This window comes from Lagopus leucura, unplaced genomic scaffold (assembly GCF_019238085.1).
Source record: "Lagopus leucura isolate 7727_CA_CO unplaced genomic scaffold, USGS_WTPT01 Super-Scaffold_100002, whole genome shotgun sequence".
Lineage (NCBI taxonomy): Eukaryota > Metazoa > Chordata > Aves > Galliformes > Phasianidae > Lagopus > Lagopus leucura.
Window position 1 is genome coordinate 1793976 of NW_024962263.1, and position 24948 is coordinate 1818923.

The 24948-nt window shown below is 42.2% G+C and overlaps 1 protein-coding gene across 7 annotated transcripts in view; it reads right to left on the minus strand.

Moving 5' to 3' along the window:
- NFATC1 (nuclear factor of activated T cells 1) overlaps positions 1-24948 on the minus strand; it is a 114182-nt gene that overhangs the window by 20279 nt on the left and 68955 nt on the right. For 2 of the 7 annotated variants that reach the window (XM_042869039.1, XM_042869040.1), the window contains exon 9: positions 10298-10984. In XM_042869039.1, the coding sequence (XP_042724973.1) occupies positions 10298-10984 (687 nt within the window). Of the gene's footprint in view, positions 1-10297; positions 10985-21731; positions 23309-24948 lie in introns of those variants that run through there. The other 5 variants (XM_042869042.1, XM_042869041.1, XM_042869043.1 and 2 more) reach the window with 5 other exon arrangements.

Consider the following 24948-nt stretch of genomic DNA (forward strand, 5'->3'; position numbering starts at 1 on the left):
CAGGAGCTCATCTTGATCTGTTGCTGCAGTTTACAAAAAGAGTAGCTGAATAACAAACACTTAAATGCCTGAAAATCATTCATCAATAATGACAACTACAGCTCAGAAGCTTGCAACAGCATGGAGGCAGATTTCAGAGCTGCAAAGGGCAACTTGGTTCAGAAACTGAGCACAATGGAAGTCCCACAGAATGGGCTTCTCCTCTTGACCTCATGTTTCTAAGAAGTCTTACTTGAGAGACACCTGCATGAGCCAACGTGGAGCAGAAGGGCAAAAGCTCGCTTGATTTTGATTTTCAGTACGAATACAGACCGTGAAAGCGGGGCCTCACGATCCTTCTGACTTTCCTTATAGTTTAAAATATAAGTGGCTCACAGACCAGAAGCAAGGTGTGTTTATGGCTATTTCTGTGCTTCTGAGTTAAAAGTGGATGGCTACACACTGAAGAAGAGGAAACACTTTAGCTACACATGGATTTGGACAGTAGGTGAAGGGCCTTAACCCTAGTTGTAGTTGAGTTCCACTGACCTCGCCAACTCTTATGGACTCTCAGCCAATACACCTTAAAGTAGGCAAAAGAATTAGTATACTACGTCTTGTATCTCACTACATACGCACATAGGTTGTTCCAAAAGTAATTTCTCCTATTTATTTCCATGGAAACTACAACAGATATAGGAAGCACAATAACACTATCTGATAGAGCAAACTCTCACCTATAAAACACTTTTTCAACACAGTCACCACCATTAGCTACACATTTTCACCAGAGCCTGCATGCTGCACTTGTCAAAAACCTGCACCTGCAGAGGTGACCCACTGTAGCTGTCACCACTGCTGAAATGCACCACCCCCATCTCACTGTGCTCATGTCTTCTGTTTGGTCTCCATAAACATTCAGCAGGCGCTGATGAGTGTCCATGGGGGCAATTTTTTCCAGATGGAGGAATTCAGTGACATATATTTGCTTCATACACACTTCCATGTCAGACGCCATTTTGTCAGACTGCCCCTCTGCTGTTGTCTGTCATACAGCAACAAACTGTAATGAAATACTGGCAGGAAGGTTTGACCTCTCCTACCTCTCCTACACTGTGGGTCAACCTAAGAAAATAGCAGGCATTAGTTTCAGAGAAGCCTGTTGTATATATGCACACATACTTATATATGCACACGTGCATATATTATGTGTTTGTTTATGGATTTGCATACACAGGATAGAAATGAACGTTTAAATATTTTGCATTTTCGCATTTTTGGAGCCTTCACTCATGACCCCAAAAGGCTTCTTAAGCCTTTTACTTCTTAAGCCTTAATACTTCTTAAGTAGCCTGCACAAGAGTTTATTCACAAGATGGCAATGTAATACATATTTTCCCTGAAGCACTAGAAAAAGAGCTGACTGCTGCTCCCAGGATATCAAAATTGGTTAGTTATATCTATTGCAATATCTATCCTGGAACCACAAAGATATCACAGCAGGTATGAAATGGAATAAATCTTTAGCCTTAGCTCCTGCAGAGAGCTAACATCAAGAAAAATCTGGACAGCAAAGACATGAAGAGTAAATTCCCACATGAATGCAGAAGGCTAAAACTAAGTAGAAGAAAATAACATTTGGGCAAAGGAAGATGAGAGGAATGTTCTTCTACAAACATGATGCTTGGAAACACAAGTCATAACTACATAAAGATGAAAGAATTTAGTCCACTAAATGTGGACTTTAACGGTCTGTATAATTGCTTCCCAAGATCATTCACATGCACATATTCATGTGCTTAGGGCCAATACAGTCGAGGATTTTTTATGTACTTTCAGGACCATCTCACTTCCTGATACTTGTCTTGTAGCAAACTTGAAAGTATGGAAAATGTAGAAGGCCAAGTGACCAAGCCAAGCCAGCAGAACAGGGCTGGGCCAGCTTTCTGGTTTGCAGACAAACCCAAACAAACTGGTTAACAAGGAATAAGTCCATAGTTTCCTTATTTCTTACTTACCAATAGTTTCTGAATGTTTTCAACATTTAGACTTCACAGGCCTTTTCAGTTACAGAGGAGGAGGAGGGGAACGTTTTGCGGGTCTGTTTTTTTTCATAAGCTTCCTCCCAGTCCAGTGATAAGCCTCATGTGGAAGGCACGTTCCCTCTTTGTTGCAATCAGCACTAGCCCCTCAGAGAGGAGAAAAGATCAGGAGCCAGGTTATCAAGCAGCCCATTCTTAACAGTGATGGTCAAGCTATGTGCCCACAGTTGTCCAGCAGATGCAGATGACACAACTGACCGTGCTGCACTTGAATCTCCTAGAAAAATTTCCTTCTCTGCATGTCTATCTGCGACCAGATTGCAATGAATGCAGCTATTATGCGTTTTAACTACCAGCCATATGCCTGGTCCTGTTCCCAATAAACCCAAAGGGAACAGTGTTATTGACTTAAGTGGGAGCAGAGGCAGGCCCTCTGCCACTCTGCAGTCTAGCAACATTACAGCTTGCTAACACTCAGCCAAGAGCACTGTACGTGAAGTCAGTGAGTTTGCTCATGAGAGCACTTCCTCTGACACGTATATGTTTTCTGGGCTAAGTAAGAGACTTGCTTCAGCCCAAGTCTTCTATTTGCAGCAGAGGTCTCTATGACACTCTCCATGCAGAAGAGGGATTTTAAAAAGCAACTTCCCCAGCAGTGTTTTGCCAGGAGGGATTCAAGACATGCGAGCACGGAGGCCATCACACAGCCACACAGCCACACCTGGCCAGCTAACACTGCACAGCTCAGCAGAAATGTTTCAAACAAACAATATATTCCTAAAATGAATTGCATTGGAACAAAGCTTTCTCAAGAAGCTTGTGCTTCTGCAAGCCACATATTTTCCTTGGCGCTCCTCCAGGCTTAAAAGCAGATGTAAATGTTACAAAGGCTCAGATACAGCAACTTCTTCTCCCCTGATCGCCAAGGAAAACTTGCAGAAAATAACCCACGAAACCTTTACCATTTGAAACAGCAATGCCAACAGCCATTACGATTGAAATAGGAGAATGAAACAGACATGGAAGTCGGGGGCATTTTTTTCCCCAATTAATTGCACTATGACTACAAGTGTGAAGTTGGCATTCAGAGGCAGTGTAATGCTTCATGATCTGTACACTAAACAATATGAAACCTCACTTGATGTGAAGGTGTGCATGCAGATGCACATCAACCAGAGGCTGGCTGAACTTTGTGCACTACAAATCCTCTGGGGTATCAAAACAATGCAAAGCACGGCCTATGGATTTCTACAGCTTTCCCAACACTTTACCACCCTCCTGGTCCCAACTTCTGTGCCTCCTTAAGTGTCTACAATCACCGAATGAAGGTGGAGGCACTCAGGACTTCCCTGAAGAAGCTAGATCTGTCTTGAAAGCCCAAGAATCAAGGGCCTCCCTGGGTATCTAAGCGCTGGTGATAGAAGAAAAAGTTCAGTGGTAGATTGCACAGGTGCTGCAATTAGAGGCAGTCAGATCTGCTCTGAGAGCACCCACGCAGCCAGGGCTGGAGGGAATCAGGATGTGACACCTAGTCTGATCACCTGCTCCTCCGGGGACTTCCTTTTGGCGAGCCTCTAGGGAGACTTAATTCACTTAAACTCGCTGGGGGCAGCGAAACTTCCTCCCTAGTCCAGGAGCGTGGTTTTGTGTAACAGGACACCCCTCAAATTCAGATGTGCAAGTCCAACAGAGACCTGACACTAACAAATTACTTCAGTCCTCCCTTACTCATCGCGCACAACCCAAGCCCCGAACGTTAACAACTCAGCATGTTTTATCACAGTAGCATGTACACTTTCAATCATCATTAGAAGTGAGGAGGGTCTTGGGGCAGGCACCGGGCCAGATTAAGTAAAACTTTCCATGAGGACAGCTATTTGTTTTTTTCCCAGAACTGCTACTCCAGGCCAAGAAGGAGGGAGAGAAAAGCTCACACAAGCCAGACTGAAGTGTAGACAGTGTTACTGGACTTTGCAGACTACCTGCATGTTGCTCTAATGACATCTGGACTACTGAAAATCACAGAGTGCGCTCAGGAGTTTTCAAAAGCATAATTGTGGCAGCAGCAGACTAAACTTAATGCCTTAAGAGCCAATCACTTTAATCATGACGCTGAGATGTATGAAAAAGGATACATTTCAGCAAAAGAATAATTCTGTCTGCTATAGTTCCTGTTCAAATAAACTATATCACCAAACCACGCGCATTTGAAGAATACAGAGGAATAATAAGGAAAAGAAAAAGAAGAACATATGGTCTAGAGGCAAAAAAATTTCATATATACAGTATAGGAGATATATGGACTTGTCAGACATCTAACAGTTCAACACTCTGTAAGCAATTCATGGGAATGACATTAGCAATAGCTCATATTACGTCCAGGAGTTACAGCTTTTACTGCAAAAGTTATTTTTAAAAGAGTCATGTTTAAAATGAAATGACTGGCAGGGCTGCAGCTTTCAGTAACACTTTACCTGTGGTTTTGCCACTTTTACATACTTATTGGGGGCTTAATGCTCCCAATTTACCTTTTCAGAGTAAAATAAAAGTTGCAATGAGTGCATTCATTGGCACAGCACTATAAAACTCACAGCTGTGCAAAGACAATCACAAGAACAAAAGCCTCCTTGTTTTAAAAAAGAGGATGATATGGTTTTGATACTTTCTGTTAGCCGTGTATATAAACATCAGATATCTTCGTTTATGGTTTATGTATATCCATCTATCTACATGAAGATTTATAGTTCAGATCAAGTGAAGATCAGGATAGCGACTGTTACGAATGTGTCTGTGTGGAGTGGAGGAGGCTGACTTAATAAACAAAACTTCAGACAAGCGATCTGTCTTTCAGATATTGTTATTCCAGCTCTGGCATTTACATGGGACCTGGGGCATTCTGGAAAAGAGTTTTTAAACTGAGGGTGAAATTCTGGTCCCAGTACAGTCAGTGGTAGCTTGCTGCTGCCTTCAAATGGCTGGGACTTCATCTCAAAATTGGGTAGAAGTTGAAGAAGCCGAGGCCTTCTTCAGCTTCTTAACTCAAATGTACCTTTATTAAAGAATCCTCCAGGTTGCTGTTTCACTTTTCATTAAAAATTGCCTTTGTAAAGTTTTATGCATTCATATAGCAAGTTCAGATCAAAGCATGCACCTTGATATCTGCTGAGAACATAAATAATACACCTTTTTCCTGTTGGTACCAATGTGTTTCCCACTAGCTTTTAGAAATAGCTTCATTTTCATCTGTAATGAAAATGAATTTCTTTGATGTTTCTAATGGCAGGAAATAATTTCACAATTGAGTATCATTCTGCTGCAGGTAAAAATGCCATAGCTTTTGGGAGTGCCAGTTACAACCTGAAAAATGTTTCTTGGCATTAACATACCTAATTGAACTCTCCATCCTGGTGAAATAAAAAGATTTGGAGATTCTGTGTTACACCCAGACTACACTAGATCCAGGAAAGGGAAATGGGGATAAGGTAGATGATTTCAAGTCACCTTTAGCATCCCCTGTTGTGAGCCTGGCTGGTCCCCAAGCTGCCTGAACATCCTGAAAGCTGTGTGAACACAACTCCACCACTTTTGGCTTGGAATTTCTTCTACCACTAAGAAAAGTAATCAAAATTTGGGAAAATTATTTGAGTTTCCCCAGACAACAGAAAAGAAGTAGTATTATTTCAGAAACAGACTGTCACAGCTTTTGACCCAGGTCCCTTTTAGAGGGCTAGTGAGAGGAGCTACTCAAAAGTGAGATATAAATTAAGGTAAATTTTCACATCCCCTTGAGATAATGATGGTTCCAGGGACTAGGGAGAGCTCTCATCAGCTCACACTTTCCCCAAACTGACTGTCTCTTTTGGCAATGTCAATTCTGCTTTATCCCTCCAAAGGCTGTACAGCACTTTAGACTCATTGATTCCTTCCCCCCCAAAATGTTGAGTCTTAAAAGCAATTATCTGCATGTATCTGTACTGAAGATGTCCTGCAGGTAGACAAATCAGACTGCCTGTCTGCCTAAGGATTTTCCATGGGCTCTACCACCCTACACACTCAGCACTGCTCCCGGGTTGGATTTGTAAGGGGAAAATCATGTAATCTGTGCTGCCTAGAGCAAGGACAACATAGGCACGTGGAGACAGTGTTAGCACTGGAGTGGTCTGCCAGGGTGCTGCAGTATGCTGCAGGCTGCTGCAAGAACTCCTGGCAGGGAGGACAGGAGACAACATCTCTTCTATTGCAAAGAACCAGAAGAGGAACAGCACGAGGCATAAATGTCACATTTCAGCTCCTTCATCAGACCATGCTTTTAAACAGCACATCAAATCTTGCTGTGAATGCAGCAGCAGAAGTCAGCCATAATCTTTGTTTGGAGGTTGAACTCATAATTATTTGAAATGAGTGCTGGTATACAAGCCAGATAGTTTTCAATATCAAGAGCGTAGCCATAATATATCAGGTATCACTTTATGGGGTGAGTTTGAAATCTGTTATACATTTTGAATCATATATGCACATATTGAAATGGACAGCACATTTAATGAGTAACCCAGGTGGCTACTGTGGATTCTGATTTAAAACAAGATTGCCAAGACCAAAGCTTACTTGCCAAAATGGAAATCTCTTTGGGTGCTCCCTTTATATCAGTTCAGCTGCCCACCATTACAGAAGCAGAGAAGTGTTATGTACAGGATATATATTATACATATACTCACTGACTGCTTTTTTCCATCTTTACACTCCAGTATAGATGGTCTATATTTGGAGTTACTCCAGACCACAAAGAATGAGTATTGCTTTGATCCCATAAACTGAAACCAAAAAATTTCTGTTTATACCTGTTCCAAAATTGCTACATATATATTAGTTACATAAATTAAACCTCTCCAGATTTTTTTTTCTAGGAAAACAAGCAACCAAAACTTTACCAAATATCACCTGGCATAGAGAGTTAGATATTTCATTTGCCCAGTAGTCCCATAAGTGTGTCAGATGTCTGTATCTCACACTTTTCATAAGTACCTTCAAGTAAAACTGGAGGTATGAAGTAGTTACAAGACACTACGAATGTTTATTTATTTATGGAATTAAGCTTTGCAAATTTAATTTTTAGTGTCACCTCAACACTGCATTACTTTTAATCTACCTTAAGGATGAGGGAAAGAGTTGACAGAGTAATATGGAAGGAAAGGAAAGCAGTGAAGTACATCTGACATCGCTCTAGCTCTCATATTGACATCAGGTACAAATATTTAGAAAAACTAAAAGTAATTTAAATTAGGCCATGTAATTTAAAGATGGATACAATTGAACAACAAACAATGATGATGCTTTAAAAAAAAATCAGGCACATGTAAAATCCATTCTCCCTCTGAACAGTGCCTTATTCCACAATTAGTACCAGAGGTCTGAATGAGACAGCCCCAGGCACAAAGGCACTGCACACATGGGGTGCATATCTCACTGAACATCAGCTACTGGGACACCAACTGCAGTCACATAAGTTTCTAGGCAGTCCCCACAGTGGCCAAACTGAGACTGTGTCAGGAAGGCAAGACATCAGCCTTTCATAAGTAGGGGGTGAGCATGATATGGGGATTTTTTTGCTGAGACAGGATGAGCCGATTAGATAGATATTTACTGGGGAAGATAAAATGACATCAGATGTGGCTGCAAGTCTTGCACACTCTAGACTACCACCCAGTCTGCCACCCAGTGTGGTCCTACTGCAAAAGGCTTCCTACACATCTGATGGGCTGCACCCACCAAATGCAGTTCGGTGAGCTGATCCAATGGAAAACTGTGTAGATTTTGCTATTCTTGTAGAGATAATTTTCTATTAGCCTGTTCTGCTGCTACATAATTAATTGATATTACTCAAAGGAAGCAGCAGGAGCATGTGGCCTAGATGGACTGATGCAACCCTTACCATGGAGAGCCTATAAGTTAATCACATCAATTGTAATGTGAAAACATTATCTGCACAGGTTGTTCTTAGGTTGCCTCCATGAATGCATAGATGTAAACCGGCTTTGAGCCTGACATACAGTTTTGTACTTCTGTGCTGTGTCTGAGGTATGTCAGTGTCCTGACCAGCACGTATCCCACAGGATGTGGTTCCAGCCTCCAGCTCCTCTGCTGCACAGTTCCTGTCTCAGACCCAATATAGAGATGAACAAGAAGACAGTAGTACTCTTTTCCTGACATCATCAAAGGCAAGACACAGAGCGGATGGCCTTTTCTTTAGGCAGTGAGATAGGGCACAGACGAGTAACAGTAAGCTCATGTGGACAAGGCTGCATTAATCTGTGACAGACCTAAACATCAGTTTAGTCACAGAAAAGGTAGGTCCTCTAGTTACCATTTCTGCTTACCCATAGAGCGAACTGCTGTTGCTTGATTTTTTGAAATAACATACATTATTCTATCTTCTATTATACATCGTTGCCCTGTTACATCTACACATTATTTTCTTGGCTTATAGTTCTTGTGGTCAGCCATGGAATGATTTTGATAACCTGATGGATGCCAAAGGGAAGTGTATCTGAATTTGGTGAGCTGAATAGATCCTCAAAGTCAGCTTTAAGTATCAGTGCAGATGTGCATGGTGGTTTCTACAATTACTTCTGTCTGTCAGATGACTGGTATGCATGTGTGCCCGGAAGAGAGAACAGAACAGAAATGGGTAAAGATTAAGCCACTTATGCTTTGTCAGAAAGAACGAATGTTGCTAAAAAATTTAAACTTCCATTCCAGATCAAAGCTCCTTGATCCTTCAGGAGAGACCTGAAGTAGATAGGGTTGATAAGCTCTGCTCTCCACGTCTGAGCTGCAGTCCAGTTCCTCCGCAGAGATGAGACAAAGGCGGACTTGGTAATGCTGTGACTGAAGTGCTTGCTGGATTTTGGAGAGGTAAGGCAGAAAGACTATCCATTCTTTGTGCTCTTCTAGAAAGACAGCTGTAGACTAGCTTTACAGAAATAACTTCCAGTTTCTCTCAAAACCAAAATCTGGGCACGATTTTCTGTTCTGGTTTGTGTCCACTTCTTGTTTGGTTTGTTGAAAATTTTACTCCTCACTGTGCAGACATGTGGTGAAAAATGTACAGTACATGAAGATAACACTGCGTCAAATACGTGTTGGGCAAAACTTCAGCGAACTGAACTCCTAATTAGGGAAATTCCTCACAGCTGTCTATCATGTAATCAATAACAACTTCTGTTGCAAAAAATGATTTTCCCAGAGTCGAAAATCAAAAGACTGCTCCTAAAGCTCCAAAACATTCATTTATAATCGTAATTCAGTGAGTATCATGCTGTTTAAAATAAATTTTTTGTTTGTTTGCTTTTGCAATGAACTGTCTGTAAATTCTCCCTGAAAGACAGTTGCATTCAGAGGTTCCTTGGCACTAATTGGTTCCAATGCAGCCATTTCAAAGGCATTTCTTTTTCAAATAGCATGGCATGGCATGTTATATAAAGTTATATGGCTATTGGAAGGGAACTCACGTACTGCATTAAGGTGAGGGTTCAGAATACTTCTGGGATACTTAGCAGCATGTGCTAAATCACAGTTCAGTGAGGTCACATAATCAAATTCCAGATTACCCCTTTTATTATGCTCAGCTAATAAATCTTCGGAAGCTGGAGTCTGACAAGTTCATCGCAGCATTTTAATATTTCAGTGGTGCATGTAGAATATATATGCATAGAAAATCTTACAAGAAAAGAAAAAGAAAAAAGCAGCAGCAAGTCCTCAACAAGAATAAGAATGGAAGAAAAAGAAGTAATATCAGATGCCACCAGACTGAAAAGTTACGCTGAAAGATGTGTCACTATTTTTTATTTAAATTTTCACAACTGAAGGAGAGCAGTTTATCATTTAGTTCCAGTGAGAAGATTTGTGTATCAGAAATTTTACTTCATTATGGACAGAACAATGTTAAATATGTTTTCGCTGCAGTTTCATGAGTCACTGACATAGGCATAAGCCAAGACCATATAGTTAAGATTATTGCAGTGTAGCTGTTGGTCATGCAGCCAGCTGTATGGTAACTGATAGCATTAAAGGCTTAGATAATATGGTTTCATTATTGCAAGTGAAACTGAGAACCTTTTTCCATATAGAAACAAACCGAGCAAACTCAGCATAATTCCACCAGGCTGTTAATTATACTTTTTTTTTTCCACCCGAATTCAAAAGGAGGAGGAAGTTAAGGGAACTCACTGATAGAGCAACATGGTTGAATGCAAACCTCTACGCTCTGGAAGACTTACCATCATCCAGGTACATCTGGTCCAATTCCTCAGGTTCTCGCTTGATCGTTACAGGAATAGGGGCCAAATTATGATTACTTTCCTCATGCAACTCTGGCAATGACAGTGGTTGGGTTGTTGGAGACTCATTTCTGTGAACCTTCGGCAGTTGCTGCTGCTGTTGACCCATTATGGATGAGTGAGTTGGACTGCAGGACTGCAAATAGGTTGGCTCTTGGGTAACAGATGGAACTGGAGAAGAGGGACTGTTGGGATAGAGTGTTTGTTGATAACCAAGGGGACAGCTACTGCTCAGATGTTGACTCACCTGCGGCTGCAGCATGATGTGAGATGATTGCTCGGGGGAGCTTGGGTGCACAACTATAGACCTTGGCACTTCCTGTATGGTGGGGACACCTCCAGCGGGCTGCTGAAGTCCGAGGTGACTGTGGCCTGGGTTGGGGATGCACTTGTAAGGAGAGGATGAAAGGTCGTGCAGCTTGGGGCTTGCGCTGGGAGAGGGTGACATCACCGTGTTCCTCTGCTGACAGGAGGCGAAGCCAGCCATGAGGCACGAACCAGGATCAGGGGGCATCATGATCTGCTGGTTGTAGTATGGTTTAGAGAGAGGGCTTAAGCCTTGGTTCATTGGTCCACAGGTTTGAGCAGGCTCATAGTCATCTGTGGGTTCTGTTTTTATAATTGGAACTGTTAAAAGAAAAAAGTTTTAAATAAACATGAGCTGCATATTGGTATGATCAAGTTGGCTTGTGGCTAGGATACCCTTTGCAAAACAAACAACGTCTTGAATAAGACTCTGTGTGTCTTTTGCCTAGTTCTCCCACCCTATAAAAAAAAAATGAATGAGTCATCAGCACAAGAAAGTCACAGCTGGTTCTAATATTGAAAAGGACTATTTTCTTTGGACTCTCCTCCAGCACTAATGTGCTATAAAAATCTATTTGCAAATAGCTGTGCTTCAGTGGAAGCTTTGGACCCAAGGGCTCCATGTATTTGTAGTAATCAAAGCAAGAATTTTAACTTGGACATACTACTGCATTTCTACAGCTACCGATGGCCCATTTGACAAATGTCTGCCCATTTGGTAAACTGGTGCATAATAAGGTAGAAATGGAGCTTCAGAGTTTAGCAAAAGCAAAGCTGCAAAGTTAAAAGACAAAGTCCTACGTACAGTAAATTTTCAATTATAAAGATATTTTTGAAGGAGTAGAATTTGACTTGTTTAGTTTTTACACTATTGTACGCAATCTTGCTAAACAACAAATGAGTGTAAAATACTCAAGAAGTCACATCCAACTTTTTGTGATTCTAAGTTGGATCCAGGTCCCTAATGCCGGCTTCTAAAAGGTGTTAACTCAGTCTCTGGATACCAAGAAATACTGATTCCTGTTCTACATCTCTGCTTGCTCTATCTGCAGTCTCAAAAGAGGTCCTAATTGAGCTGTTAAACCACGTCTTGAAATGGCACCAGCTCATGGACAGAATGACTCAGTGAGTATCAATCCAGTCATGAAAAATACAGAGCTGCTTTCTCAAGTCAGAGGAAAGATCTTCCTTAAATCAACGTGCCTTTTTCACATCAGCTATCTGTCTCAAACCAGAGAGGTGCATTTCCTGCTTCTCCCATAACAGATGCAGTTCATAGGTAAAAGATGCCTACTTTCTCTGTCAGGAAAATTATAAACAATAGGGCCAAGTCAGTATGTAGACGCATTTCTTCTAGTCAGATGAAACTACAAGGCATACAACAACTGACTTTGGATGCCTCGTGGCATTTAATCTTCTTTCTCAAGAGATTCACGGAACAGCCATAGCTTAAGTGGATGTTGGAAATGTATGGTGACACCACAGAATGTCTGTTAGAATACTAGGATAACAAACCTGTTGTGGCACAAAGTTACTAATGAAACATGTTTCTACACCTCAGCTCAGAGCACATGCTTGTCATGAGTGTTTCTGTGTCTTCATATGCATGTTTTTTACTAACATCCTTGTCCGTAGGTCACTCTGAAAGCAATGCCTCCTATTTATTTCCATGGATCTACAACAGGTACAAAAAGCACAATAACAATATTTGATAGAGCAAATTCTCTGCTACAAAATGCTTTTTAAACATAGTCATCACTGTTAGCTGTGCATTTTCACTAGTCATAACACGATCCTGCGTGCTGTGCTCATAAAAATCTGCACCAGCAGAGGTGACCCACTGTTGCTGTCACCACTGCCGAAATGCATCACCCCCCACCTCATTGTTTTTGCATCTATTGTTTGGTCTCTATAAACATACAGCAAGTGTTGATGAACGTCAAAGGGTGCAAATTTTTTCCTCATGGAGGAATTCAGTGACACACCTTTGCTTCATGTGCACTTCCAGGTCAAATGCCATTCTGTCAGACTGACCCTCTGCTGCCATCTGTCACACGACAACAAAATGCAATGGAATACTGTCAGCAAGGTTCACCCTCTGCTGCCATACCACCATCCACCTCTGACGTCATAAGCCAACCTAATAAAATAGGAGGCATTGCTTTCAGAGCCGCCCTTATATTCTCCAATCATTTGTTTCTGTATTCGTGTATTGGTCTTTTCAACCCATCAAAATGTATGTGTGAGCATGTGTACCTAAAATATCTTTTCTAACACTCACAAATTTTGCTGCTGGTGGATGCAGTTCACTACCCTTGTTTTACAGCCCCCCAGGCTCTTGTTAAGTTTTGTCCTTTTATGTTCTTTTATATACAAACGCTTGCAACAGTTGTTTCAAGATTTCCATCACCCCTAGTAAAAACATGTCTCTATATGTCTCAAATGCAAAGGTGCTACTCAGGATGAACGTACTAAGGATAATGGACTGTCATTGGATTCCTCATAATCTTGTTTTCATCTGCTTGCATGCTGTACACTGGCTAGCACCACTACTAATACACTTGGTTACAGAGAAGTAGAATCCAGGTTTGGAGACAGCTTTATGAAACCAGTATCACACCCTTTATGAAAACGCAAGACCAAAGAAACGCACCTAGATAAATATAGCAGCACAGATATTGTAAGAAAATACCTTTAACAAGTTCCTGAGCTAGCAAATATTCTCATATGTTTTATATTAGGTTCACTGTACTAGCACTAACCACAGCACAGCTGGAAATATGATGGTTGTTGAACACTGAATTTTCCCAATATATCACTGTTATAGAAACACCTGTGCTAAATAATTCCGAGCTCAACCACTGGCAATTCAACTGCAATAAACCCTGGTGCTGTCTGACTTGTTATAACCCAGGGAAGGATTATAGCCCTGGTGGCACACAGGGCTGGAGGGAGGAGGCTTTATGGTTCCTGATCTCAGGCTGGTTTTCGTTGTAGCCCTTCACAGCACATCTCTGGCACTTGGCTCACCAGACACTTTTTGTCACTGCACTTTTGATATTTTTCTATATGAAAAACCAGTGCCATGGAGTCAAATGAATGATTGTGAACATCAAAATTCTGTACATCGTTTTCTTATCTCACTACTCTGAATACAGCTGCCACAAGCAATGGTCCACAACCGCTAAGTCCTACTCTGCACAAGGCAATTATGTGCAACAGGGGCTATTCCAGACCTATTAGTCCCCAAACTCCTGAAGGTGGTGACAGTAACCAAAAGTAAGTTGTGTAAGTTCAGAGGCAAAACAGAGACTGGCATTAATTACAGGCACTGGCCACAGTAAGTCACAATAGCTTGGTCTCTGACAGTACTTTGGTAGGGGGAACATTTCATTTGACATCTGTTTACCTTGTCCTCTTGTATTGCTCTGAACTGATAATCTTGAACTCAGTTATTTCATGCACCTTGAAGTAAGTGTGTAAACGAACAGATACTGCCTGCAGCTAGGCTTAGAGCAGTCTGAGCCAACTCAGTCAAACTGTCTCCATTACCCTTTTTTGTGTTTTTCAGGATTGGTTTCTTTTGCTAGACTAAATACTGCTCTGAAAAACAACAACAAAAGTATTAATTCTAAAATGGCAAACGGGTTTGTATCTGGCTTTTCATTGCTTTGAAGTTTGTGTAGACAGCACTGAAGAGTGAATGTAGGGATCATACCATGCTGGCACAGCAGCAACTCAGTACGCTTCAGAAGAATGCAAACGTCTTTATGAGGTACCAGTTAGCAAAAGAAGGCTCTGCAGGACATTTTTTCCCTGTAGAAACCATTACTAATGACACAGATGATCTGGAATCAAGCATTCAAGGCTGTGTACGTTAGCAGAAATGTAAGATCCTAACACTTTCCCTTTTGAGCAGACTTTAGCTACTGTATTTCACATGAATAACTATTACTTAACTTACAGGCAACAGAAATGCCACTGTTCCCCACCTCACTCCCTTTGTGGAGGCTGAGAACCTTAGCTGGGGGAATAGTTGGAGCAGCTGTGGATACAGCCCTCACAAGTCCACCTGAGCTATCACAGCATCTTCCCCTAGGTGGAATTGGGTGGGTTCCTTCCAAGCAGGCAGGAACAATTACAGCCATCATTGGCTTAGCGTTACCACTTTCCTACTGACTCATGTTTGACTGACTGCACACCTTTACAGATCTGAGCTAGAAGTGTTTTCATTCTCAAACACATCCCTTTGGAAGCACAGTACACTAAGTGCCACGAAGCACATGTCACTCACATTTGCACTGTCACTCACCTGCAGAAGTGATGCACTTCACACATGATGTGATGTGATACACAGAGCACCATTAATTTTCTCAGAATTAATATGTAACAGACAACATTAGTAGCGTGACTAACATATAGCTCAAAGACTTCAAATTAGTCATCATCTTAAATGACTTGGTAAGAAGCTGCCAGCTCAAAGAGCCGCTGTAGTCACACGGCAGGCCTGGGCTGGCACTTAAGTGAGAGCCCCACAGCTGCTCAGAATCTGCAAGCACTTTTAGAAGAAACTCAACTATTTCTACGATTCAGTAGAGCCATAACAAACGACCATAAGCTTTCTGTCTTAAAGCTATGCTGTGGTGCAGAGATAACACCCAGTTTCGCAGGCTCTCAGCTGGCTAGAATGAAGAATTGTGACTGAATTTGCCCGAGATTTGCCAATAATAAATTTCAGCGATGATGTCAGAATTGGTGAAAATGCAAACAGAAGGACAGTGCACAGTTTCTACATAAACTCATACTCAAAAGAATGCCATTCATTTCAGAGACCCAATTGAAGAATCAGGCCCTTGCTATAAACAGGAAAAATGTCTGTAAACTTGGCTGGTACGGTTAATTTTGAAATGCTTCTTACTTCATAATGCATAAGGTCAGATGACAGATGATTTTAAATTTTCCTCAATTTTGAATATTAAAATAAGACAGAGCTCAAAGTTCTAAATTAGTCTCATAAGCGACTTAATCTGTGCTAATTGGTTTTAAATGGTTCAATAATGCCTTCTTAGGCTCCGGACTTGTGTCATTATGTCATCTAATTTAATATGAAGTTCTAAGAACCGCGTGTTGGCAGCAGACCCAGCTATAAATCAAAGCTACCTCCAATTCTTACTCAGAGAGACCAGGGTTATGACATCATACCGGGGCACCGGGCTGAAGACAATGGCCCTCTGTTTGGGTCTGAATGTGAGAAAAATATTTCAGCCAGTTCTTCAAGCCCGTGTTTAAATGAAAGGCTTTTCTAGCAGGTAAAATGCTAATATATCAAGCCTCGAAGAAAAATAATAAATCATGGACATTCAGTAAATGGAGTCAGAAAGTGCTTGAATATAAATTACATATATTTTTGACAATTCTAACAAGCCCATTTGCTTTCATGCTTTGGCAGTCCAGATGGGTTTTTAAATTCTTTTGGGGGGCTGCTATTAAAATATGCGAACTGAGAAAACATAGCCATATAAATTAAACAGATGTTTGTCCTGATTAACATTAAACTAACAAATCCCCGTTTCCATGTAGTATTATCAATGCAGGCATTTATGGCACTATAGCACATTTGTTTTGCCCTCGGTTTGACTGAACCTATCAAACAGAGTAGTCACTTTTCACGCTGCAGACTGTGATTATCTCTGAAGGTAAGGATTTCAGTTAGCACACGAAAATCAGAACACTACTTTTTTCATCGTGCATTTCTTCAAATTCTGGAATAAATATCTCATGATTGCTAAGAATTTGGGACAAGGCTTCGAAAGAGCATCAAGGAATTAGACGGTCCAAATCTCTACTATTGAGCTGAGATCTGAACTGCCATTTCTGCCCCCACAAACTTCCTTTGTACGTCAGTTTTGATGGAGGCAGTACATCCTCTTGACTAACAAGCAGACGTTCCCTCAGAAGAAGCTGCTTCAGTTAACACAAATGCTACTGTTCCTCTGCTACTGGCTGACTGAAGGCATGCACATCTCCACGTGCATCTTAAATGCTCTGGATTTGTGCAAGACAAAATCTTGGCAGTTTTGGCAACATTGGCTTAAGTGGAGAAAAGACCTCACTCCGTGTTCTGATTCTGGTCTGCTGCTGGGGAGAGGCAATGGGCTGGGTACCTCAGAAACTATAATCTCCTTGTTCTGTAGCATCAGAGCAGCAGTAGCCCAGCAGAGCCTGCCAACTTGTCTGCAGCCCTGGCAATCTCAGTGATGGAGGACTGGACGTTCAGACTCAGGGATCTTCTGGGGCAGCCCCTGTGAGGGTCTTTGCAGATACTGTCTGTGAACTGGATGTATTTCCCTAGGCATCAATTCAATCAAAATATTTTATGAAGGTCAAGCTAGTACGAGACCTTTGTTTTTTAGTTAATAAAGCCAGTGCACAGTGTGTCAGAAACAAAGAGACCTGTAGGCAGGATGTGTGCATTTTCAGGTTTTTTCTATGTAAGTATCTGAATTCACTCACCCTCCCCTGATCATACGTTAACAAACATCCCACAGACCTTCACTGAGTTATCACACAGCTGTGGCCTCGTTCCCTGTGTGTGTGGTTGCAGGGATGGAGCTATAGAAGGTCTCATGGGTGAGATCTCCTGGGCATTTTAGCTCTGTGCTACTCCGGGAGCATGTTCTGCCTCTCCAGAAGAGCATTGGCCAAGCCACACTACTGCTCTTCCTGCTTGAAATACATGAGTTGGATGTCCAGTCTTACTTTGCCTAGACAAAATGGGGTTTTCAGTGAGGCCAAATTAAAGATTTTAAAAACTTTACCATCAAAAAAGCACAAACATACATCATTATACCTAGCACCGGGAAGTTTATAAAATTATCTGAAGGAAATGTTGTGAGAAATAACAGAAGGAAATCTTTTCTTAGCACAGGTAGTTCATTAAATCTTCCTCTACATTATCTGACAGAAAGATGCACTTTCTCAGTGAGCAAGTGGCACACGGGGAAGCACTGAGCTCTCACCCTGGCTCAACCTGCCTGTGCCCACTCTACCACCTGTTGCTACCTTGCCCCTCACCAAATGCCAGAGTTTAGCTGCTTAGCACCAGTGTTGTGCGTCCAGCCAGCCCTGCTGCATGCAAGCACCAGCCCCTCTGCTGCAAGGCAAGCTGGCTCAGCAGTAGAGAGGCTGGTGAGTGGGAGCACAGAAGGGTGAGGTGTGGGGTGATGTTGCTCTGGGATGCTTCTCCTGTTGTGTTCCCTGCCACACAGTGCTGCTCTCAGACTCACTGGCCAGCTGTAGGGAGGGAGCATGGCTCTGCAGTCTGACAAGCTTTTCTGCTGCTTACTGGGAAAACTGCCTCCTACAGATCTGCCTGTCCTCTTTGGTTTTACATGTGCATATTTTTATGTGAACAAATGCATGTGTATAGTTTCATACAGTAATAGCATCCAGGTAGATGGGAGCCTTGTGCATGGAAGTCTGCCTATGAACTTGGACAGTGCCATTATCTGATCAGAAAGTGCTTTCCTGGTAACTCAATTACCAAATGCTTTTCAACAGCTGTTAAACTATTAGGCTGTTCGATGCATATTTATGAACCAGAAGATTTTACACACTTGGTGTATACACTGTAAACCAAAGTGGGAGGGGAGGAAGGTAGGTAGAGGGCAGTTGATTCTTATGTTAGCACAAAAGACAAGAAATGCATTAGATTTCTTTCAAGAGAAAAGGGAGATATTCTTATTCCTTTTCTATTTTTTTATTAAATCCCAAAATGATGAAAAGAATGAATCGAGTAAAATTATCTTTTCTTCCTCTAAAGAAAATGCAAGACCTGTGAAAGAAGTTACAACTTTACTTGCTATTTGTTTTTTAAAGGCAAAGTACTGCTGTTCTCGAATCTCTTTGGACTCCTTCCCTGTATGAATCTGCTGCAGTTGAGATATTATGGCTTGACCTGTTGGGATGCTGCTTGAAAACCAGGGTTTAAATCCAGATGCCCGACTGATTTAGATTTCTCTTTTAGATACAAGATGAGATTTCTCAAGATCTCTTAAGGTTGTACCTCTTTATGGCAAATATTCCTCTTTGATGCAGGGGTGTGGATGATGAGGGAAGACTAACACCAGAGCTTCTACCTGCCGTATTCCTGCTGACAGGAGACTCAGCTCTCCCATGCTGTCCCACATGGGCTGACCTACTGCTGTTCCTCCAGCACGATACCTGGCCCCGTGGAACACCTTAAGCTGGAGCTTTTACAGTACACACCTTGACTGCACTGGCAGAAGACTTATATGTCATTTCTGCCAGGCATGTTAAAATTCACTGGAGCGAAATCTTTTCAGCTTGACAACATGGCATGGCGTTACACCACCAGTGCTGGCATTGATTCTGCTCCCCTGACAAGGAGATGAAGCAGGGAGGGCAGGGGCTGTGGGCAGAGTTCTGCAAAGGCAGCAGTGGGACGCAACCAGGCATTTCAACAACTCCTGTCCCCCAGCAGCTGTGTGGGAGGCACTGTGGGGACATGCTGGCAGGAGGGCATCCTCACTGCCCAAATTCTGGTTAACTGGCTCACAAAACTCACTTTGTATACTATAAATGTTTTTGTGCTTCCAGGCCTCTCCTCAGCTCTCGCAAAACTTGGGGGCCCAGCAGCAAGGGGCTTGAAGGACTTCTGCCCTGCTCAGCTTTCCTCCCCCAGACCATGCTGTGCAGCCTGGTCAGAGGACTGGCTCTTGCCCCATGCTCAGCATTCTTGCTCTCCTGCAGAGTAGTTTGGGCCTGGCTGACCTCAGCCATCTTGGCTCTGACACGCTCCTTGTTTTCAGGGAGTGATGCAGTCCCTCCCGCAGCTGGGAAAACACATCGCTCCCATGTATTTCACCTACAGCGATAGTGTGAACCATACCCTCTTTAGGATCAATCACTGGGCTAGATTAATTATGATGATCAGCCACTTGAGGAGAACAGAAATAGCCATCTCTGGTAATCCTGCCCATGTAATTCTAAACCTAATTCTCCCTTACACCAGTTTTACCTTTTGGCTTTTAAGCTAATTGGAAGATCCTAAAGCCCGATGCTCGCTAACGTGTACACGTAAAATCACTGGGGAGTGAGGGAGGGATCCCCTAAAACACTCCTGCAGAGGGATTTGGCGATCAGAACCATGAATCAGAATGATGGGGAATATTTGAAAAGGGGGGGTCCTGCCTGAGGACGACCTCATGTGCTGGAACTTAACTATTCTGAGTGATTGTTTCGGTTGTGACAAAGTCTGATGTCAGACATACTCAATGGCACCCCTGCCCTTATCAGGGGCATCACAGCAGGTAAAGCTCCTTCTTGGTCTTCCACAGAGAGGCAAAGTTCATCTTTAGTCAGGGATCAAGATGACTGCATCTGCAGGTCAGATGCACCTGGCTGGGCTCTGCCTGTGACGGTCAGGACAGGCAATCACCCAGACAAAGCATGGGCAGCTTCAAAATGAGCAACTGGAGAAGTATTTGACAGAGTAATGCTGGAGTGAATGAGGGGAACGCAAATGTCTCTCCTCTGCTGCCACCATGGACCTTGCTTTGCTGCTGGAATGGAGTAGCAAGGCTGATGGGCCTGGTGATGATGAATGTAGCTATCCTCTTAAATGGAAACAGGACTCTGACAAAATCTTGCCTGCTTTTTGTTTCTCTGTTAAATGTCAAAAGTAGCAATCAGTCATCTAGCAGCCAAAATGAAATAAACTTAACAGCACATACTGTAAAAATGAGCAACCATGATTCATATTTTCACCTTAAAAAAAATAAAAATAAATCCCTCGTGGCCAACCCCCCCTTCCCTTCCTGCTCTGCGCAGGCTTTGCAGTGATCCAGCTGTTCCCTGGGCTCAACAAAAGGACTCGCAGCAGGTCCAGGGCTTCAGGCCTGGCTCTGCTGCACCGCTCGTCCGGCGCAGATCCAAACCAGGTCTGCGTGTGATGCACACCTCCTCACTTTCACGCCTCCTTTCATGCTCCTCATTTTCACTTCCTCATTTTCATGCTCCAGCCAGTCTGGCTACAAGATGCTAGGAAGGGTCAGTGCCTGTGCTGCTCAGGGTTCTCAGTGGTGGGCATCCACTCCTCCCCACCGCGCTCTGGAGTTCACCTGGCCCCATGGGCCCCACGCCTCGGTCAGCAGCATTGCTCCATTCCTTCTCATTCCTCTCCTCATGCTTTCTCCTGCCTCACTGCAGCACAGAAGCACTCCTCCTTGCAGTGGCTGTCCCACATCCTGCAGCTTGTGATCCTCTCACAATACAGCCCTGCTTCCCCTTCCTTCCCCAGCCACCCCCTTCGTATGGCATTTTTGAAGATGCGCCTAATTAAATAATTTTGCCAGCTTTGATATGATAATTGAGCAAATACTCAGAGCTGGGAGGTGTCGGCAAACGATCACTAAAAATGTGTGCTCATTGTCACATTAGAGCAGCAATGCTTTGCATCCTCGTTTTATTGTTTTCTGCTAATGTGACCAACGTGGTGTTGTCACTTAGAAAGTGAGCTGTGGGCGGAAGAAGTGAGGTTAAACAGAGGCACATCTGCTAAATGTAATCACTAGAAAACTGCTGAATATCTCATCTGTAACACACTCAAGAGATAATTTTAGAGCTGAGGCAGGAAGTTAGTAAGATGCTGACAAAAATGTGCAGTGGGCACTGCTCACCATTTTCAGAAGCACACTAAGAACTTTCTTTGCTTTCCCACTGCTGGGTGGCAAACAATAACAAAGCACATCCAGTCACCACAAGCAGACTCTTGGCACAGCTCAGCACACATGCATCCAGAGAAGCTCTGCTCCTACCAAGCCCCTAGTCTAAGCAGCCAGACTTTCATACATAAGATTCCACCCCAGCTTATGGAGCTGCCGGCACAGAAGTAAAGAAGTTTCAGAAAAGCTAGTTGTAAAAGTAAAGGCTATGCTCTTGAAAATGTGGCCCTACAGATGGCAAAACACATATCAAAGTAAAAACTGCAAGCAAAGCAACACCACTGTAATAAATACTAGAAGTAGTGGATTGATTTTTTTTAATAATGATTTGAAAATTAAGAAGCCTGACAGAAACAGAAACTGGAAATACTTTATCTTCTACACTTTGCAAAAGCTAATTTTTCATTCCAGTGAACAAAACACATCAACTCGCTTTTTTGCCCATGTATTAATTTTTTCCTGGACAAACTAGCCTGTCTTTGCTTTGTCAAATACCATCACTATCTGTCTGAATAAAATACAAAGAACACTGTTCTATGTTCGCTCCTCTTTGTAGTATCTGCGTAGTATTTGTCGGATAACAGAATCATAGAGAGCATTAACATCTATCTGCAAAAAATAAGTTTTTGAACAAGTTTCCTCTGTTTTGATGTACCTACTTAAAAGATATCTTAAAAAAAAACAGCAAACCAACAGAGATTCAACTCTTATCATTCAGTGAATTATTTAAAATCTTCTGCAGTCTTGCATCTGTGCTGGAGAACTCCTTCAGCTTTCTTAGCAGATGAAAGCCCAGGATTTGGAACCACAGCATACATATCAGATTGTGTGCTTCTTCATCTTCTGGTTATACGTCAAATGCTACCACTTAAGCCTAGTGATTTCAGAAGAATATTCCTCCTGTTTGAGAGGCATATATATGCCATTAGCATGATCAATTCACATAATAAAAATGACACAGTCATAAACATGAGGGAAAAAACAGCATTTTTCTACAAGTTCAGTAATGGCATTCTGAAATGTTCTGCTGTGCATAGTAGAGTCAACAGAACACAGAGCTGCAGCACTGGAGGGATTCTAAGGTAGAATGTCCAAGCATTCGTACTTCGTGCTTTGCACAGGTTTCTGACTGCAGTGCCTGGTTCTGAGCCTTGCTCCTCGTGTTCTAATGGGATGAGGCAGTGCAAGACACATTAGTACTTACCATATGAGCTGTGGGGATTCACCTGTGCCAGAATGGTAAGGAAACAACTTTTATTTCTGTGCCAGGCATGCCTGGGGAGTGGCCTGGGGAACATAAGGCTTGCAGGCGCCAGGACAAAACTGAAACGCAATTGCTCTGTGATGCATAATAGTGAAACACTACTAAAAAAATGATACTGCAGCCACTTATGTACAATACAGGCACATACAGGACTGGGGATAGTTCAAATTCAGCAGAACTGGACCCGTAATTCAAAATTTCAATGAAAAGTGGATTGCAAGCACTCAGGTTTACAGTCTGTCCCCAACCAAAGACTTAAGCTGGCCCCTTCCCCAGACCTAGTCTCTTACTTTTGAAGCCTCTACTATGTTTTGTTCTGGTTTTGAAACTTTTCAGTTATGGAACTTTTCATTTATGGAGCAAGATTTTCATTTATGGAATATTTCTTTTCTCTGACGCAGGAACTTGTTTTCACCAAGTAAGCTCCTGCTCTACAAAACGTTTGAGTGCAGTCCTGCCATATCTCCGCAGCACAGGAGAAGCCTTATGGCAGCGAAACCATAACAGTCTGCTGGAGAGGGCAGTTTGTGCTGCCTGCGTGTCACAGAGCTGTACTCCAAGGAGACACTCCAGGACCATCCACTGGGGGTAGGATGAGTGACGTCACATGTCCCTGGATCCACTGGCTGTTTTCTCCTAGGGAATGAGGAGAAACAGGAGCTACAGGAAAGCAAAACTATCACTCTGCAGCCTGGGTGGCAGCCACACAGTGAGTCCCTAAGCTCTTCACATGCGTTCATCCTGCTGGTTGCAACTGCCTGCACTTGCACAAAGCCACTCCAGGAGTGTGGCCACGGGGTTTGCACAATATCTGGGCTATATGCATCCATACATGGTATTTTGCTTTGGCACAGTTCAATTGGGCTGTAAAATATATATAATGTGTATCACGCCGTTTTGACAAAATCCCCAATGCAGAAAAACCTGCAGAATTATGGCAGGCAATTAAATGTTAGCACTTGAACTAAAGCACCGAATGAGAAGCTTACAGGGTAACATCTATGTGTTTAAAATCTTTTTGTATGTGTTCATAATCATTTTATACCTGATGATCCACTTTGACATTTGCTCGTCAAAAAACTACATCACCTATATTTGTGGAATTTATTTAAATAAGAGTCAGAGTGTTACCTGGACAAAAATACTGCTTATTTCTCTTCATTTTTTGTACCCAGATCACACAGTGGCGGTTTACTCAAATATCATTTTCTTAATGAGCAGAACTTTGTTTCTTTTATAATGCCTTGAAACTTTAAAATGATATAGCAACCGAAATCAAATAAAGCAGAATAGCCTAAAAATCATTGCTAAAAGCACAGCAACTCAAGAGACTGTTTTAGTCATTGTGACTGATTCCTGAATATGCAGTCAAGTCGACTGCATCATCTTTAAGAGGCACAATAGAAACAATTACTACCAACACAGGGCAAAACCAGTCATAATACAGCTAAACAATAAATAAATATTTACTGATTCTGATGATTACATTCAGTCTTACCACTGTTATGAGAGTTTGTAAAGAATGTAAGATATTTTTCAACTATTTATGTGCACATATGAATATATGGAAAGGGAATGTCAGTGTCAGTGGGCAACCAAACAGGAACAAGAAAGTTAAATTTGCTATCCAATACTAGCTTCCATTTCCCCTGCTCTGGCTTTGTATTTGTTCCTTCAGGTTTCTCTGCACTGAAATGAAAAGATTTCACAGGAATTCAAATCAGTACAGCAGGCTAAATATGACTCCTCATGTTTTCAACAATTACCATAACTAAAGGTGTCTGCAGAATAAAGCCTAGGCTGGGTCTCTGTTGCCTATCACTAGGTAGCTATTCTCATCACTTCACATCAAATGAAATATCAAATGTTTCAACCACGTATTGGTAATACCTTAAACCAACTCTAATAGACAATACTATTCCTATGGTTTAGAATAAAATGATTAAAGAAGTCTTGTGTAAATTCTGGAGAGGAAAGATGGTGCTTAACTTTCATAGTATCATAGAATCATACACTTGTTTGAGTTAGAAGAGACCTTTAAAAGCCATCTAGTCCAATTCCTCTGCAATGAACAGGGGCATCCACTGCTAGATCAGGTTGCTCAGAGCCTGGTCCAGCCTGACCTCAAATGTCTCCTGAGACCAGACATTCACCACCTCTGTGGGCAACCTGTGCCAGTGCTTCACCACCCTTATTTACTATATCCAGTCAAAATCTCCCTTCTTCTATTTTGAAACCATTTCCCCTTCTCCTACTACAACAGACCCTGCTACAGA